General features: G+C 56.7%; 3 protein-coding genes across 4 annotated transcripts in view; 2 read left to right on the top strand and 1 right to left on the bottom strand.

Moving 5' to 3' along the window:
• The window catches only part of LOC114665841 (serine/threonine-protein kinase ICK-like), a 24,655-nt gene extending 18,653 nt beyond the window's left edge, over window positions 1-6,002 (top strand). Inside the window, exons 8-15 of the mRNA XM_051919262.1 lie at window positions 1,836-2,003; window positions 2,091-2,447; window positions 3,523-3,731; window positions 3,811-3,962; window positions 4,277-4,405; window positions 5,004-5,108; window positions 5,352-5,483; window positions 5,745-6,002. Coding sequence (XP_051775222.1) covers window positions 1,836-2,003; window positions 2,091-2,447; window positions 3,523-3,731; window positions 3,811-3,962; window positions 4,277-4,405; window positions 5,004-5,108; window positions 5,352-5,483; window positions 5,745-5,899 — 1,407 coding nt within the window. The 3' untranslated portion in view covers window positions 5,900-6,002. The remainder of the gene's footprint in view (window positions 1-1,835; window positions 2,004-2,090; window positions 2,448-3,522; window positions 3,732-3,810; window positions 3,963-4,276; window positions 4,406-5,003; window positions 5,109-5,351; window positions 5,484-5,744) is intronic.
• A 3,937-nt stretch (window positions 6,003-9,939) lies between these two features.
• gsta.1 (glutathione S-transferase, alpha tandem duplicate 1) lies at window positions 9,940-13,254 on the top strand. Its single transcript, XM_028820486.2, has 6 exons — window positions 9,940-10,106; window positions 11,429-11,480; window positions 11,674-11,806; window positions 12,340-12,481; window positions 12,633-12,764; window positions 13,083-13,254. Exons 1-6 carry the CDS (start codon window positions 10,020-10,022, stop codon window positions 13,203-13,205), a joined length of 669 nt encoding a protein of 222 aa, XP_028676319.1. The 5' UTR covers window positions 9,940-10,019; the 3' UTR covers window positions 13,206-13,254.
• A 350-nt stretch (window positions 13,255-13,604) lies between these two features.
• On the bottom strand, window positions 13,605-17,276 carry tmem14a (transmembrane protein 14A). 2 transcript variants are annotated; one of them, XM_028820489.2, is made up of 5 exons: window positions 17,134-17,276; window positions 15,593-15,689; window positions 14,996-15,097; window positions 14,371-14,458; window positions 13,605-13,769 (listed from the first exon to the last, which is right to left on the bottom strand). In XM_028820489.2, exons 2-5 carry the CDS (start codon window positions 15,666-15,668, stop codon window positions 13,730-13,732), a joined length of 306 nt encoding a protein of 101 aa, XP_028676322.1. In that variant the 5' UTR covers window positions 15,669-15,689; window positions 17,134-17,276; the 3' UTR covers window positions 13,605-13,729. The 2 variants fall into 2 exon arrangements, with proteins under 2 accessions (XP_028676322.1, XP_028676323.1); XM_028820490.2 differs by having other exon boundaries at window positions 17,214-17,237.
• Window positions 17,277-17,683: the final 407 nt, after the last annotated feature.

The raw sequence follows: 17,683 nt of genomic DNA, 5'->3' as shown, positions 1-17,683 counted from the left end.
CTGTATGTCTGTGTCTGTGTGTGTGTGTTTGTGTGTCTCTGTGTGTGTGCGCGCGCGTGTGTGTGTCTCTTTGTCTGTGTCTGTGTGTGTGTGTGTGTTTGTGCGTCTCTGTGTGTGTGTGTCTGTCTGTGTGTTTGCGTGTGTCTCTGTGTGTGTGTTTGTGTCTCTGTGTTTGCGTGTGTGTTTGCGTGTGTGTTTGTGTGTGTGTTTGTGTGTGTGTGTGTCTCTGTGTGTGTGTGTGTGTTTGTGTGTGTGATTTACACCCTTGAGGTTCCGTTCCCTTAAATCCCCGACGCCTATGAACAGTTGTGATGTGCGCCGGACACTCGACTCCGCGTCTGTTTTTATTCCATAATCGTCATAACAGGAACTGCAGGAGACCCCGACTTGAACCCGTGGCCCCCCGATTGACGAGCAGCCACGCCGTTGCTGTTTGCTTCTCAGATGCTCTCAGCTTTCTTTCTTTTTCGTGAACTCGTTTATCGGCTCTCCCTCAAAGATAGGGTGAGAAGCTCAGAGTAGAGCCGCTGCTCGTCCGCATCGAGAGGAGTCAGATGAGGTGGCTCGGGCATCTGTTCAGGGTGCCTCCTGGACGCCTCCCTGGTGAGGTGTTCCTGGCACGTCTAACCGGGAGGAGGCCCAGAGGAAGACTCAGGACACGCTGGACGGACTATGTGTCTCGGCTGGCCTGGGAACGCCTTGGGATTCCCCCGGAAGAGCTAGAAGAAGTGGGCGGGGAGAGGGAAGTCTGGGCATCTCTGCTCAAGCTGCTGCCCCCGTGACTGTTTGGATTGTTTATTGCACATTGCGCCCTAATTCTTAATGTCACACGATACCCGTTTGAGTTTTAGCTCTGTGGTCACCGTTTCTCGCCCGCCATACCACAGTTACGCGTATCGTAGATGTTTGAGCTCCAAATAACGAGACGACATTAGTGACCCTCCGCGACTCGGGGACCTCACACCTCGATAGACACACTTGAGCCACTGAACTGCGTCGACAACACAAAGGACGCCGATGAGGAGAAGTGCGGGTGTAACTTGAGGTGGGCCGGGATTTGGGGGTTTTCGTGGGCTTCAGGGATTCTGAGCACCCGTTGGCGTTTGTGTGCGTGTGTGTTAGAGATGGGACAACAGTCAGGGTGCGGCGCCATGCCATGCCATGCCGAGTGTGTGTCTGTGTGTCTTCTTTCTAAACAGTAAACGCACTAAGCACGGAGGGAGGACCCTGGACACACGCGTGTGGCACTTTGTCTGCAGACTGTCACCGTCACTACGTAAAGCACCTGAGATATCATTGAAGCAAACGAATGAATTAATGACCCCCCCCCCCCTCACCAGCCCATGTTTGTGCCCCTCCTCGAGTTTGAGCCAAGAGAAGAACGTTCCGAGACGGCCTGAAGACCCCCAGTGTCGTAAAGCGAAGCTGAAGCAGGTGCCCATGGGTAATGTGTGGTGCGCATCGCTTTGCTTACACTTTGTGACTTGGGGGGGCCCCCCAGTGGGTGCTCCCCCAGCTGACATTCAAACCGAGGACGCAAGCGGAGACCCTGAAGTTGACGTTGAGCTTGTGAGCAGTGAGGGTCTTTTTCAGCGATGTGTAGACGTGCCCACCGGTCCGCGGGCGTAGTGTCGCCACATTCAGGCGCTCAGGTTTGTGTTTGTGACGCGTGCCGAGGAGGCCCCCTGTCTTACTGCGAGTGCCCCCTCGTCACTGTAAGGGCACTGCCCCCCCGATGGCCTGCACTCGGACCTCCAGGTAGATGGTTTAGAGCCGCCGGGTGTCCTGGTGCGACGTTCCCTTTCATTTTTCTCTCTCTTCCCGTCCTCTCCCAGACCGACTGGAATGAAGGCTTCCAGCTTTCTTCTGCGATGAGCTTTCGGTGGCCGCAGTGTGTGCCAAGCAACTTGAAGACTTTGATTCCCAATGCCAGTAGTGATGCCATTCAGCTGATGAGGGATCTGCTGCAGTGGGACCCGAAGAAGAGGCCGGCAGCCAATCAGGTACCGCGTGGCGTCTGCGGGACGTCCCTTCCGCCGTCAGAGGGGCGACGCGTCCCACCTTGACGTCTTGTGTTTTCCCTCTTTAAGGCTCTTCGGTATTCCTACTTCTACGTCGGCCAGGCTCTCGGTACGCCGCAGCAAATCCAGGAGCAGGGGAGACACGTCTCCAAGTTACAGCAGCAGCAGCCCCCTGTCCTGAAACCCGCGGCCCCCGTCCCGCGTGCAGCGCAGCACCACCACTGCCCTCCGCCAAGGCCACTGCAGCAAATCCAGCCTGCCCAGAACTCGACGACGTGCCCCGCTGAGGCCTCACCCAGGGGGGCCAGAGGAGAAGACGCCGAGCGCCACCGCCCGCCATTCCTGCCAGTGATCAAAACGAAAGTCGCGCAGCAGGTGAGCTCAGCCCCGATTGGCCGGTGGTGCGTCACGTTGATGGCTTCTGCTGTTCCCATGATGCCTCAGTGAAGCTTGAAGTCTCCTCCTCCTCCTCTCCTCTTCCTCACATTTGGACGTCATCATTGGGGTCATTTTAACAGTCGTGTTTGTCTGTCACGGGGCACCTTTCACCCGCGCAACGCCAGTTTGGTGCCTCCACTCGGCTGACGTGAAGTGGGAGAGGAGGATGAGCAGGACTCGGCCCCCCGTGGCACCTGGAGAAAGGCTGGAGGTGCGTTTGTGTGTCGATTAACACGAGGACCCCCGAGGTCTATGACAAACTCATCATGCCAGCCCCCTCAAGTCCGTTGGCCCCTCCTCGTTGGCGTCTTTTGTGTTGTAAACGTGGCGATCGGCACAAGCGGCCTGCGGACCCCCCACTGACGCAGCTCACGTGTCTTTATCGTGGTGTCTGGAGTTGTGGACGTCACGTGTGTGGCACTCGGGGTGACGGAGGACGACGGCAAACGCGGAACACACCTGACAGACAAAGTAATGGTGACGTGTGAATGTCACGAAAGGTCTGACGAGACAAGGGTGGCACAGCTGTAAGGATGGGTGGCTCGCAGTCGAGGGCTTGCCGGTTTGACTCTGGGCACTGTCCTGGGTTACCGTGATAACGATAAAAGACGCGCGATTGGCGTGGTGGCGCTGATCTTACGAGTGCTGAAATGAACCAATCATGCGTCTTTACTGTCAGAGTGGCGAGCCCTCGACTGCGAGCCAGCCGTCCTTACAGCTGTGCCACCCTTTAATGAGCCCCCTTGTCTCGTCAGACCTTTCGTGACATTCACACGTCACCATTACTTTGTTGTGTTCCGCGTTTGCCGTCGTCCTCCGTCACCCCGAGTGCCACACACGTGACGTCCACAACTCCAGACACCACGAGCTGCGTCAGTGGGGGGGGCCCGCAGGCCACTGGTGCCGATCGCCACGTTTACAACACGAAAGACGCCGATGAGGAGGGGCCAAGGGACTCGAGGGGTCTGTCGTAGACTTCGGGGACCCTCACGGTGGAGGACTTTGGGGCGAAGCGGCAGGCCGAGGCCGTGAATTGAGACTTTTGTGTGTCTTGTGGTTGTAGAGAGGAGGCGCGCCCGCCGCAACCGAAAACAATGGCAGCTCGTTCCTTTTGGCCAAACCAAAGAATTGCAGGAGGCGGTGGGGTCCGGTGCCCGGGACCGTGAAGCGGTCAGAGGACTGGAGTGACTTGGACGAGGTGGATGCCAACGGCCCGATGAAACACAATGCCAGTGAGAGCAGGAGGCCAGCGGACAGCGACGCCCTTGGCAGGTAGAAGGCACGCTGCCCACCACCACCGCCGCGTGCTGCGCCTGTCGCCCGTCTGATGGTCTCGCTCTTCTGTTGTCAGGTTTGGGGGCGTCGTGGGCCTCGAGCAGTCGGTGGCCAGAGGCGGTGACGGCCAGCCAGGTGTCCCCAAGTCGGCCGGCGGTAAGGAGCACGCCACTCCGAGGACCACGTCGGCCAGAGAGTATTACCTGAAGCAGGCCCGCTACTTCCCAGGTGAGCTGGCGGGGGGCCGGGTGGGCGTGTGCGCCAGTCCATCACAGGGCACTCGCACCAGAACGACGTCACTCGGTCCAGTTGGCGCCTTGTCCTGCCAATGTACATGAAGTGCTTTGGCGAGGCGTCGCCTGGCATTTGAGTTGGACCCGCCGTAGTCGTGAGTCCCACTGCCCAAACCAGACAATGGCAGTTCAACTTTGCAGAGAAGCAGTAGCCCTGTGAGTTCAGGCGCCAGTCGAGCAGCTGGCACATTATGGGGCACGACGGTTCTCGGCCTTTTCACTTAAAGCAGTTTGTTTTTGGTGTCTTAGGGATTCCTGCGAAGAAACCCGACGACTGCCCTCCAAGTCAAGACTGCAATGCCAACAACTTGTGGGACGGTCCCATTATGCCCTCGGCTGTCACCTGTGGCACATTTCCAGGTCATCGAAAAAACCCAGGTAAAGTGGGGTGAAGAAAACATGTGACCGACTACAGCGCTGCATTGGCGGCGTCATGGCTGTGTGCCCAGTGCAGTGACTGGCACCGAGCAAAAGCAGACGCCTTCAATATCGACAAGAAGCAATCACACAGTGCCAGTATGAGCTGGCACACCTAATGACGCTGGTGCAAGTGCTCGTGGTCCTGATCAGGAGACTGGCATAAGGGTCCAAGGCAGTTCACCACATGCTTTAATTGGGAGCTGTGCCAGCCTCGGTTGTGCACCTGTGAATGCTGGTGGGCACAGATGGTGAAGTCCAGGCCGGACTCGGGAAGCCGAGGAAGTAACGAGGCTGGTGGTCCCTTTAGAAACAAATTACAACTAAGAAAGCGATTTCCATGATGCCATCCACTCTGCGATGCCATGGGGGCCACGGGCACAGCACCGTTAAATGTCTGCACTCCCTAAATTGGCACATTTTAAGCCTCTGGACTTGCATCTGGGTTGGTCACTCCTGCGCGTGTGGGGGTGACGGGGGTCTTCTGTGCCAGGCTGTCTTCACCGATTGGTTGAGATGGCCGCTCCAGCCTGATTCGTTGGTGTCCTCCTTCTTGCAGGTCCTGGGGTGCTGCTAGGCGGGTACCCATCGTCGTTTCTGAAAAAGGAACTGGGATCAGCTGGGCAAAAGGTGCACCTGACGCCAATCGTGGACCCCATGCCAAGTAAGCACGCGACTTTCAAGTTCTCGTCACCTGGCGTGATGATGTCATTAACTTAAGTGATGTTTTCATAAAGAAGACAAACGAGGAGACGGTGCCCAGTGTGGCCTTCCCTGGCAGGTGGCGAGCTGCTGAAGCTCCTATGTGTGGCACCAGTGTTGTCTCCCAGACGTGTGGCACTCTGGCTCAGGCTCACATAGATGGCATTGGGAAGTTCAAGCCCCTTGTGTCTTTTTTCTCTTCCAGACTATGCATCCTGGAAGTCCAGTCGAAATCAGCTGGCACCCCCTTCATTTGTGTCCCTGTCGTCCAGCACTCCTGCGCCAACTCCCAGAGTGCCACCGGTGCACGGCCGGACAGACTGGACGTCAAAATACGGTGGGTCAGAACACTGGAGGGTTTCTGTTGAAGTCGCCGAGTTTGGGGGTCCCGTTACCCGCCGAGGTTTCTCTTCATTGCAGCGCCTTGCCAGGATTGGCGGGCAGCAGCTCTGTGCCCAACATGCATGCGGCCGTAGAATTGAGCCCGTTGGCTGAGTGACATCGTGTGACTTTCACCCTGAGATACGGTGCCCGCCATTCAAATGCCAGTGCGGCTCGCGTGTTGACTAAACGTCTCTCTCTCTCTTGTCGTTTGCAGGTTACGCCGCCTGGAAGTCGAATCGAAATCAACTTGGGCCACCGGCCTTCACGTCGCCATCCACTAAGACCAGCGGGCAGGCGCCCAGGCCGCCATCTGTACAGACGCTGCATGGGCGCACTGACTGGACGGGGAAGTACGGCGGGCAGAGGTGAAGGCGGCCTTCTGCTGGCGTCTTCTCGTCCGTGGGGCACCAATCAACGCACATTTGTGCCAATCAGTACAAGTGACAAATAAAAAGGACAAGGAGGGTGACGCCAGCCACGGCGAGAGCAGATGTCCCCATCGCGTCACCTCTCCGCCTCTCTGTACATAGCGCCACCTCGGGGGTCTCTGGGGGTCACGCTGCTGTGCTGCCATTGGCTCCGTGACGAGGCCTGTTTTGTAACAAATGACTTTTATAAAGAAGAAGAAGAAGAAGAATAAAATTGATTTTACTGACTGAGAGTCAAGAAAACAATGAGAGGGGACGGGGGGACGTGCAGGAAGGGAACACAAAGACGGGGGGGGGGGACAAGGCTCCCAGTCAGAGTCGGGCACTCGATGTCGCAGGTCGTGACGTACATGTGGACGGATGACGTGTCAGGCAGACGTGGCTCGAGGGTGGCAAGGGCACAGGCGTGGAAGCCTCCCGCAGACAAGGCCATTGTGCTCGGTGGCCCAAGTCACCACATGTGGGTCTCGGGTGACACACCGCTAACTGAGCAGGCAGATGTCACCCTGCTCTCCTCTGTCTGAAGGTTTGGGGGTCCCTCTGCTTCTAACCCTTTTTAAGTGAAGCTCCATGTGTGTCGCTGATGCCCGCCGTCTGTTGATGTTGGGGTCCGCAAAGTCCTCCTGTGCCATCGCTGTCCACTCTACCCACTGTGCCTTTTATTTTGTTGTCGGCCCCCTGTGGTTAAATGTGGGACTGCAGAAGCCCCCTGAACCCGTCACTGACCACAGTCCAAGAGCCCCCTCGCTTTTAAGGGGGTTTCGTGTTGGCCTTTACCGAGTAACATGATGGTGAGGTGACGCCTTGACCCCCTCGGCCACTCGGGTGAGAACATCACCTCCGAAGTGGCTGCCATCATTTGGAGGCACACATGGTCTCTGTGCCCGCCCAATGTAGGTGTTGGTGGCACCACAGTGTGCCAGTTAAAGAGCCAACACACTGCTAAAAATTAGTGAAAACCACCATCAAGGCTACAAGAAGGCTGGCACCATCTGGATTTGACAGGTGACCCCCCTGGGGCATGTGGGCTCCTTACACATTTTGTGCCCCCACGATCACCTGTGCTGATGTCCAAGTGGAATTCTGTGACATCAGTTCAGTGGCTGTGGTGCCCGCTGTCTTTGGCGTTGTGTAGACATTTATATGAAATCAGAGCTCATGGCAGTGATGGCTGTTGAGTGCTCTGGACTGGCACTCTGACCACCTCCCATTAAGTATAAAATCTGATGATTTTAGTGTAATAATACAAAGTCGAGAACTAAAGGTAGTGGGTGAAACTGGCAATATCCCCCTTGCCTTTAATTAATGGCTGTGAAGTCCTTTATGATATAAATGAGAAAGCAATTTTGGGGCACACAACTGGCAAGTTGGCAGCCATCACTCACAATTATGCAAATTCCCAAAAACAAGGCAGGCTGCCACGTGCAGTGCCGCACTTGGATGTGTCTGAAGTCTCGGAGCTTTGACTTCCCTACGCATGTTTGGAGGTTCTAGCAGGGGAGCGCAGCTACTCGTAAACCCTTGGAACCGACGAACGGTACTCTTCTACCGGGGAGGCTCGTCCTCTTCAACCGAGCGCGCAGCTTCGGGAGGGACAGATGTGGAATGGTGAGGGAGGAAGGGGACACCCGCCTAGCCAGCCAGATCAGCCGAATCAACCCTAGCGATCAATGGGGTGACAGATGTCGCAGCCAGATCGCCCTCACATCCGAAACAGCCACTGGCTCGGACGCTTTAAATACCTCGAGTTTCGTCTTCATCTCACACACACGGGCACCCCCGAAATGTGAAACCTTGAAAGGCCAAACGCAGACGATGGTCACCATCAGAGTGGACGCGGTGGGCTGCGCTCGGTTACAATTTTTCTTTTTTATTTCAGTTCTCTGGGCTTTCAAATTCTTCGATTTAACGGTCATAACCCGACATCCTTTGCGTGCATGCAAATCGGCGGATGTTGATTGGTTCGTTTCCGCAGGCCGGCATTTCTGGCTCATGGCGGCGCTTTTATGTCCTCGTCGCTGTCATTTTGCTTTGTGCTGCTGCCGGGTGGGCGGATGTGGTGTGGGGGGGGCGGGGGTTGGGGGGTGTTTTGTGTGGATGGGGAGGGGCTGCTGGTCTTTTGTTTCTTCTCGCACTTTTGGCAGGCCGTTTTGTGGCTGCTGGTCTGATAGTGGAAGGAGTGCCAAGCCCACAGCGGGCAGGGGGTGTCGCAAAACCTCACTTTGAAACAAATGAAGAGTGATGGGGGCATTAGTGATACCCTGAACATGATGGCTGACTGAAGTGTGGCACACCTGCCCGCCCCACACTGGTGCTGCCCACTGGAGCCGACGTCATTGTGAAGGCACAGCCAGAGGGGCCATGCGCACTGCCAGACATTTTCAAATGGTGCCAATATGCCCCCCAAAGACCAACCCCCTGAACCCCAGTAGCATCACAATACACAATTCTATTGAGCGGCCGCTGGCCTGATGCCACTCTGTAGACACGGTTACAGCCATGCTCGATGTGACTGGGTCAATGGGGCACTTGTTGCCGTTGGTTACCTCTTGTCCATCCCACCAGAACCCCAAAGACAATTCTGAAATAAAAGGTGGCAGTACCATCAGGGCAAGGCAACCTGCTGCCTGTCTTTGTGTAGAGCTTGGTGGCACTGCTGGGCACGGTGAGTGGTCATCACCCTCTGCATCTTATCTTGAGGACCCACTCTGGGGCACGAGCGATGATGCTGTGACTTAGTACGATATAGCGCCTTTCACCGAGATTACAGCAAGTCGGGCACCTCAGCCAACATGGGAATACATGAACATAAAGCCTGGTACAGACAAGCAGAGCTTGCACAGGGCACCCCAAACTCAACACCAGAAATCGTGCCACTTTGGAAAGCGAGTCCCTAGTCCATGTGACCTGGTGCGGGCACCGCCCACTCAGGGGGCACCCCAGGTTTTCTCAGCCGCGTCACTCAGCCTCCAGCAGGATCACCGTGACTCAGCAGGCGAGGCCACACATGTGGGTGGGCGTGTGTGCCGCTTATCAGGGGCGGACCACTCGAAGGTGACCCTCCGCCCCCGGAGGTGACTGCAGTGGTGCCAGTCACTGAGGCGAGGACCAACATGGTCGCCCATCCTTCAGCTTGTCTCTGAGTCGTGCCTATGCTGATCTGCTTTAGAAGGGCTGTCTACAGCCTGGCATCACCCAGGTCACCAGCAAGCGAACAGCAACTAGACTGAAAGTGCCCACTGGGCTGCCTCTAGTGGCACAGCGAGAGCAGGTGACATTTAGCAGTTGTGTGCCACTAACATGACAGCATGGGCAGAGCAGCTGTCCTGAATGCCCATTTTGGGCCAAGCCTCAGCAATATCAAAATGCCATTTATGAGCTTAAGCTTGGCACAGGGTGGATGAACACTCACGGGCTAAGGCTGCGTTACTTTGGCATTCTCTCCAAAAGCTCCAGGTAGGTTGGCACACACAGAGCTTGGCATGGCATCCTTGTGACTCCTCCAGCAAACCCCAAATCACTGCAGCCCTCGCCCAATCAAAGCAGAAGTGGCAGTGCCCAGTCAATCAGTGAGGTGAGCGCAGGGGTCTCTCATGGGGGGGGTCACAGCTCCAGGGTCCTGACATTTTGTTGTGTCCCCTAACTGTCCTTCTGGGTGGGCCACTGAAGCTGTGGGGCACTTGTCATGTGACTCTCTGGCACACCCATGTGCCCTGCCTTCATGCCCAGCCAGCACGGAGTGCACTTGAGCCTGAACTTGGACCCTATGGACTTTGTGCCCGCCGTTACCATGGCGACCAGCGAGTCTGAATTGGAATCACGTGCATTGCGCAAGGCGCTATACTTCTGCGGAGGTCCCGCCTTTGTTTGATTTCTCTGGCGCCGCCCACCGTCGAGGGGCTCCGTTCGGTGTCCTCCATAAGCGCCGTCGCTCCTTCAGCTAACGGCCGGCCCTCCCTCCCTCAGGTAATCATTGACCGGGGACGCCCACCCGCGTGTCCCGTTCGTCCCGTGCGCCTCTCACTCTCACTCTCTCACTCTCTCTCTCACTCTCGCACAGCATGGCGGACAAGACGACCATCTACTACTTCGACGGACGGGGCAAGATGGAGTCCATCCGCTGGCTGCTCGCGGTCTGCGGAGTCGAGGTGAGTTCCGCTCGGCGACTTCCCGCCCTCGCCTGTCCGCTGACCGTCGAGGGCCACCTTTGCCATTCGCGCTTGGTGCGAGCAAATGAAAGGCGCTTTATAAAGGCGGAGCAGCTGGCACGACTCGGGCACAGTCTAACCTGCTGATGTGGCATTTGTGCCCAGGGAGAGGAAGTCTGGTGGTCCTGTCAGTGTCTGGAGCCCCTAAACTTTATAATACACGGCTCTGTCGCCTAAGGGACTGATCGCGGTGACAACGGTGACGAGGAGGTCTCGGGCCTTCGCTTGCTTTCTTTATTATGAAGAGACGCGGGCGCAAATGAGACCAGTAACGGGGACAGAGAGCGTGTGGGCGGGACACGCAGAGTGACAGGCGGGCTCGGGCCAATCACGAGACGCCATTAGGTCAGACTTCGCGCAGAGGCTGCTGGGGGCCGCTCGGCTCTCGCGATCTGATTGTGTTCGCATTTGGGCGACCCGCCAGACGCTCGTTGCCAGTGGGCAGCCCGGCGGAGGTGGTCTTCCTAAGCCTTCAGACCAGCATGGAGTGGACTTTTGGTCACGTGTCCCGCCTGCTTGTCATACTGACCACTCGAGAAGTCGCGCTTCCTTCGTCCTCAGTGTCACTCCACGCATCTGCGGGCCCCTCATAAAGGAGGTGTCTAAGTGGCTCTTCTTATTGCGGGACGGGTCGCCAACGTAGTCCCACGAGGGAATTTCAGCAGGGTGGCGCACCTCCGTGGCAGGCACGTTTTAAATGCCAGGTGGGACACGTCAAGGTGGCTGGTTTTTGAGGCAGGCTTTAGGTGACACTAATGTGACAAGCAGTCACCTGCAGAGGTTCACAGTGGCCTCGGCGCTGGTGGGTGTGACGTGTTGTGTGCACAGTCAGCCATTTTAGTCAGTCTTTCCGATGGCCCCCTTGATGTCTCACTTGCCACCCACCCCATGTTGTTTGGGACAGAATGACGATGGCAAACAAATCAAAAACGTCCATGAAAAGACAAAGCAAATGTCCCGTCTGTCCCTCGTGTCACGTCACGGACCCGTCGCGTCACCCAGGCACACGAATGAAGGGGTCCCCAAGCAGGGACTGAAGACTCCGTTTGTGGACCCCTTTTGTTTTGGGGTGCAATATTCCTATTTGAGCGTTGTGAGCGGACGCCTGGCTGGCATGACAATGCTGTCGTGCAGCGCTGGGCACCAAACAGTGCCAGTCTATCACCAAGTTGTTCTCGGCCGTCACTACAAACCCCAACGGGCTGAGGAAGAGGAGGCCGCCGGGTCAGAAGCTCACCGTCTCTTTCTGTGTTTCTGTGCAGTTCGACGAAGTTCTCCTGAAGAGCCGGGCACAGTACCTGCAGATGGTCAAAGGTAAGCCCCTCCGCCCGTGGGGTGACGTCACTTTGAACGTACCGGGCCTGCCTGCTGACCGGGGTCAGAGCCCTTAAGATGGCTGCCCCGGTGACTACCTGTGCCAGTGCTGCCCATCTTGGCATGGAGCCTCTGGTGACGGGCAGGTGCCCCTGATGTTGTCTTGTGCCCCTAACCTGTCGTCCTTTTTCAGATGGGCTCATGATGTTTGAACAAGTGCCGCTGGTCGAGATGGATGGCATGAGACTGGTCCAGTCCAGAGCCATCCTCAACTACATCGCTGGCAAATACGACATGAATGGCAGCAACCTGAAGGAAAGGGCCACGTACGTACCGACCGCTCTGTGGAGGTGACATGGTGGGCACATTAAACGACGACACACAGATGTCTAACTACAAGAAATTAGAGATGTCAACGGGGTGGGCACAAGCTGGCTCTGAGGGAGGGCTGCCAATGGCTAGATAAAGACACGGGCAGTGAGAGCAGCTTTACATGACCCCCGATATGCCAGGCTCTTTAAGAGTCATCAAACTACAGCGGAGGCTCATTATGACGTGGGCACAATCTCCCTCCACCACCCTATTGAGCCTCAACATGAGCACAGCCAGCATGCCAGCACCACAGGCAGGTGACTTGGCACTCGAGAAGCAGGCCCACCCCTACTCACCCAGAATGGCCACCTTGGCACACTGCTTTTCCTGTGCAGTCAGTTCTTCATGCCAGTGCCACTCGTACCTCCCGCATGTCCTGCCCATGTGTAGCTCCTGCGGTAAGGAGGTAGCTGGCATTCATGCCCAGGCTTGCCTACAGTGCCAGTGAGGATGCCCATACTCAGAAGCCGTCTCCTTCACTTTGCAGGATTGACATGTATGTGGACGGAATCCGCGACCTCATGGACCTCATAATGCGCCACCCGTTCCTGCCCGACGCAGAGAGAGATGCCAGCCTCGACCTCCTGAATCGGCGGGCAACCAAGCGATACTTCCCGGTGTTTGAAGAGGTGGGTGCTGCTTGGAGGGTACAGGAAGTGCCCACACAGGCCAAGTACCACATCTCCTAGTGAGGGGGCCTGGCCTGAGCATTAAGTGTGGGCACTGCCAGCTTCACAAGTGGGCATGGGGTCTCCAAGGTGACTGCTTCTGTTCTTGCAGGCTTTGGCCCAGGGTGGCAAAGACTTTCTTGTTGGAACCAAGATGAGCCTGGCAGACGTACAGCTGTTTGAAGCCATCCTGCTGGTGGAGGAGAAGGTGCCCTCTGTTCTCGGCCCGTTCCCTCAACTGCAGGTTTGGAGTCTTTCTATTCTTTTGTGCCCAAATCCTCCTGGCATGTTAAAGGTGTGCCACCTACACAGGCCTGTGATGGGGGGGGTGGTGTGTGTGTGTGTGCCCTCAGACTGCCATGTCCAGCAGATGACATTCTGTATGCTGGTGAAATTCAAAGACTGCATGTGCACAGAAATGCCACCTGCTGGGCAGGCAATGACATTCCATTGATGCCAGTGAACAAAGGTCGGAGGGCACCAGGTTGGCAAACCCATCAGGAGGGGCCCTCAGACCTCTGGAGTGGCATCACTGACAGCGGTTTTGTTCTCACCCATTTAGGCTTTTAGGAAGCGCATGGAACTTGTGCCAGCCATCAAGAAGTTCCTGCAGCCTGGCAGCAAAAGGAAGCCCCCGCCAGATGAGCAGTACGTGAAAAACGTGAAGGAGATTCTCGACTTTTAAAGAATTCAAAAAGAATTTCAATAAAGCTTCCACTTCTGTGGGATGGGCATTGGGGTCTTTGCTTGGCACTCAAGTTGTGCTCCAGGGAGAGTCGCTGGGTGGGCGTTGGCAGGGGAGAAGGGCAGGGCCCTGCACTTTGGCTGCCATTCAGAGTCGCCAGTGGAACACAGAATCGTTCAGCTTGCCAGCTGCCACCCCACATCACAGGAGACGCTGGCACATTTCATTCTTGGGGTCCTGAAAAACGAGACATGCTGGGCTACCAAAGCATCCGAGCCACACGCCAGCCTAGCAGATCAGACAACACACACACACGAGAAGACTGGCACTGCCAAGCTGGTTGGCCACTGGAGCCTCGCTGCAACCCACCATCACCTTATGTGGCACGTCAGACATCACTTTGGGGGTCTCATTTTTATTCTGTTTTGATACAATCGTTTTCATTGGCAGAGTCTTTGTGAGGAATGTGAGAAGCGTTGGCGTCGCCCACCGGGCCTCGTGGCCGATGATGAGGGTCTCATCCATTAGAGCATCAGAAACAGGATTCTCAAGACCATGAGGGCACTGGAACAAAAGCAAAAGAAGGGTTAGGAAAAGAAATGGCAGAGCCTGGCTCAGGGGCATAGGTGGCACCAGTCTGAGCACATGGTGTCAATTAGCTGCCCATCCTAGTGATGCCACTGCTCATGCCCACACACCCTGTCCTTGGGTTTCTTTTCACGTCCCAGAATGATGCGGGTTGCCCTAACTGGTCTCCCTGTACTGGATGGGACAGAGTGCAGCCAGCCACAGCCTGGCATCCCGTGTGGGGAGGCTTCATACCCGAGACCTGGTGGCACACAGATGGCATCTGATGGCTGATGTGGGTTAATAAGGAGACTTTGTGTGGCTCTCCGTCTGGACGTGGCACTGCAGCTGTGGGACGACGGGTATCCCATGAGCCTCCACATGCCACTGCCTGGTACTCGTCATTGGTGTACCAACTGCCCTCATGACTTCACCATAAGCTGGCAGAACTTCACAGCCAGGGGGCACAGGTGCACCCCCCATGACTGAGGTGGCACATTTATTGGGGTCAATGAGGGCTGAATGGGCTCTTTATTAAAAACACTGAGGGGGGGCAGAGAGAGAGAGAGGGCGGAGGGGGGGGGGACACACAGGTTACCTCAGTCCGCTCAGAAGGCCAGCTGGCATCATCTTCCTGGACCTGCTGTACCGCACTCCCATCACAAGGGCAAGGGTGGAGGCTGCAACTGCAATTTAAAAGGACATCAGTGTTAGCAGAGTGGCACGATGCCAAGGCCGACGGGTCACTGTCACGGTGCCGTCTTCACTCGGGCGTCCTTTGAGTGCAGCAGGAGGTCAATGAGTGCCATGTGGCTTGTGCTCGTCACATGTTGGCTGACAGCGTCAAGTGCCTGGTCTGCGGTGGCAGACGGGGCACAGAGCTGGTTGGGCTATTTGATTGATTATTGGCTCACACTCTGCTTCAAGTGTCGCCGCTCTGTGCCTCCGCTTACGCTGGCACCACCTTAACGACCTTGGCATGCGGTGCCATTTTCGGGGTTTGACCCCCCGTTGAGATGAAGCCAATCAAACGACTGCGCTGCGTGTCAGGAGACGACTTCCTCCCACAAGTCCGGCGAGGTTCGGTTGTTGGCCCCTGAGCTGGGTGGTCCTTCAAGTGCCTTACCAAGGGGCCATCTCATCACCCACACTGCCAAAGAACTTGTCGAGTGGCACACCAGCAGAGGACGTGGTCACTGGCCCACGAGGTGACAGCTACTTACTCAAGGAGATCTTCACGTCGCCGGTGTCCATGGACATCCGATACGCTCCGCAAGCCGCCAAGGCGCCAAAGAGAATCCCGGCGATGAGCGACACGACGCTGCCTGAGAGAGAGAGAGAGAGAGAGCTGAGGAGGGCACAGACACAGGAGCTCGAGCCAATCACGCGGCTGGTGGAGGGCAGCGCAGAGAGCGGAGGTCAGGGGTCAGCAGAGAAAAGGCAACCAGTCCGTGACCTCAGGGGGCGCCAAGGGGCCATCGACGAACGAGTCCTGACCTCCAGAGGTGACACGAGACAAACAACCTGGACGCTCAAGGGGGGGGGCACACAAAGTCCTCAGTGGACCAGCCACACTGGTGGGCAGCGCTTTCAGGACACTGAGGACCACCACCACTGAGTGGTCGGTGTAACCAGCTTGTGCGCTCGAGTGGGGGGATAAAGTGACTGTCACCTGTGTCCCCCTGCTGGGTCCACTCAGGCTGGTGGCCTTAAACGACACAGCCCCCTCTCCTGGCTGGACGCGTGTCTGCTCAGATCTTCAAGGGTGGCCTTTGGCATAGGCACCGAGGACCTGCCGTTGTGCCAGCGCGATGGCTTACCTTTCCGTTTGTATCCCAGAAAGCCTCCAATGGCCACCACGGCGGCGTAACCAAACCCGATCCAGTCGACAGCCATGGCGCTCCTTGGCAGAGGTGACTGAAAAGAAACAGAGACGCGTTTAGCAACTGGCCCACTTCTGGCAGCCCGCTTTGTGCCGCCACACTCCCGATGCCATCATGGCACCCTGCCTTCTGATTTGGCCTCAGTACTGTCTGGACACGGCCGGCTCCTCGGACTACTCGAGTTGGTACAACTGGCAGGACACAGCGGGCCATCCACAATGTGCCACCTGCTCAGTGCAGAACTCCTGCTATCACCTGAGAGAATCAATGCCCGACCAGACAGGCACCACATGGCACTGCTCAGTGGGGGACAAGAAGGTAGCATTTAAGAGGGTGAAAGCTTGTGCCCACTGCAGACTGACCAAATAAAATGCTCGTGCCAGTCCATGAGAAAGCCAGGCACCCAGGCAGCAAATCAGCGGGTTTCCGAGATGGCGACTGTGAATGGTTCAGCCTATGAAAATGGAGCTGTCCGGGCACGGGCATGAAAGGTGCCCTATGGTGCCACCAAGGCCCTGCAGTGCCACCCAAGACCTCACCGCACTGACCTTGTGACCACCCAGCTGGTTCAGGCCCAGACACTCAAACGGGTGTCTGATGAAAAGGCGCTATATAAAGAGAGGACTGGAGAAGCGCCCGCACCCGTACGTGGGGCGCTCATCCCCTGGGGGGCACGCTTACAAAGTCAGAGTCACCAATGATGGACCACCAGTCAGACACAGTAAGCGGGGATAGTAAAGGACGGATGTCACAGGCACGGCCTGCCAGCCCCTCCTGTAATGAGGAGTGTGTGGGACCCTGAGGTGACGGACTTCTCTTTCAGGTGTCACTCGTTTTGCGTTGTGCTCGTCGTCGCCTTGTCTTACTAATCACGTGAGCAGGGCGCCACTTAACGGGCCGACGCCCCCATTTGGGGGGCACCGTCAGCGCCACTTCTTTTGTTGTTCCAGTTGGCGCCCTGGCAGGTGAAGTGGGCACACAGTGTCAGTAGTGGGGGGTGCACGGCTGGTCACCACAAAGAAAAAACGTGAATTAAAAAAGAGGAGGGAAAGGAAACGACAAAAATGGCAGACACGTGGACCCTGAGGCGGCCTGGGATGGCACCCGACACCCCCGTGTAACAACCTGCAATACGGGGTTCTTGAACTTGAGGGGAGCTGGTGGGCCCCCCCGTAGTAAACGAAGAAACAACTCCGCTCCGGCCTTCACCCTCACGGGCGCTCCTGCTCATCATCGCCCGCCCTCGCCTTCATCTTAGCAGCCACCAAGCGCCACAGACGGGCGGAGCACTCGGCAGCCAGCGACCCGCCGCCCTCAGCCGGCTGAATTACCGTCCAGGGGCGGACAGATAGTCCACCCCCACCCCCGGTCAGGTCTCCTCTTAAAGCTCCGGCTGAACGCGGGACTTCCATTCGAGGTCGTACGGCCATTAGACGCGCCGCCCAGATTTGCACTTGGCACTCACCGCTCGGACTCACCCTTCTTGTGGACGTCTGCTTGGCTCGACGGTGAAGTAAACCCGAAGCGGAGCCAAACACGACAGGAAAGAGCGACTTACCGACCGACCGACCGCCGTGACAAACCGCGCGTACTCTCACCTAGCTGACCGCCCGCCTTATTCCATTCGGGACACGCCTTCCATAACATCGCTGTAGCTGATTGGATGCGTTGACGTGAGTGACGAGCGAATTGCGCCAATGACTGGCCACATTCCATCACCGCCCTCGCGCTCGTCTCTGTGCGGCTTTAGTCGGATTGGAAGTCAATGGAAGGCTACGCTGAATGAGAAGGAGAATACATTTGATTTTTATAGCGCCTTTCGCACGCTCACGGCGCTTACCTAAAAAGAGTGAAGTGAGAGTCATTTAGGGATTTGTAGGATTTACTCGCTTTGTTATTTTATTTAATCAGATCAACAGGAAACTCGGGCACACAACGCAACTTCATTGACGCGACCCTTCCCTGAACTTACGTACCTGTAAAATGTTCAGTCCAAGTCTTCGCGTACCCAATAAAACCTCAAGAGCG

The sequence above is a fragment of the Erpetoichthys calabaricus genome, chromosome 15, assembly GCF_900747795.2.
Source record: "Erpetoichthys calabaricus chromosome 15, fErpCal1.3, whole genome shotgun sequence".
Lineage (NCBI taxonomy): Eukaryota > Metazoa > Chordata > Cladistia > Polypteriformes > Polypteridae > Erpetoichthys > Erpetoichthys calabaricus.
Note: the sequence above shows the minus strand (reverse complement) of the source record. Positions and strands in the feature narration are given on the sequence as shown.

Excerpts from the sequence above, each read along its gene's own strand:
- tmem14a (XM_028820489.2), bottom strand. The coding sequence starts at position 15,668 with ATGGCTGTCGACTGGATCGGGTTTGGTTACGCCGCCGTGGTGGCCATT. Across the intron at positions 14,459-14,995 it reads CGACGTGAAGATCTCCTTGA|TTGCAGCCTCCACCCTTGCC; the intron begins GTAAGTAGCTGT and ends TTTAAATTGCAG. Across the intron at positions 13,770-14,370 it reads GGCCTTCTGAGCGGACTGAG|TGCCCTCATGGTCTTGAGAA; the intron begins GTAACCTGTGTG and ends CTTTTGTTCCAG.
- gsta.1 (XM_028820486.2), top strand. The coding sequence starts at position 10,020 with ATGGCGGACAAGACGACCATCTACTACTTCGACGGACGGGGCAAGATG. Across the intron at positions 10,107-11,428 it reads TCGCGGTCTGCGGAGTCGAG|TTCGACGAAGTTCTCCTGAA; the intron begins GTGAGTTCCGCT and ends GTTTCTGTGCAG. Across the intron at positions 12,482-12,632 it reads ACTTCCCGGTGTTTGAAGAG|GCTTTGGCCCAGGGTGGCAA; the intron begins GTGGGTGCTGCT and ends CTGTTCTTGCAG.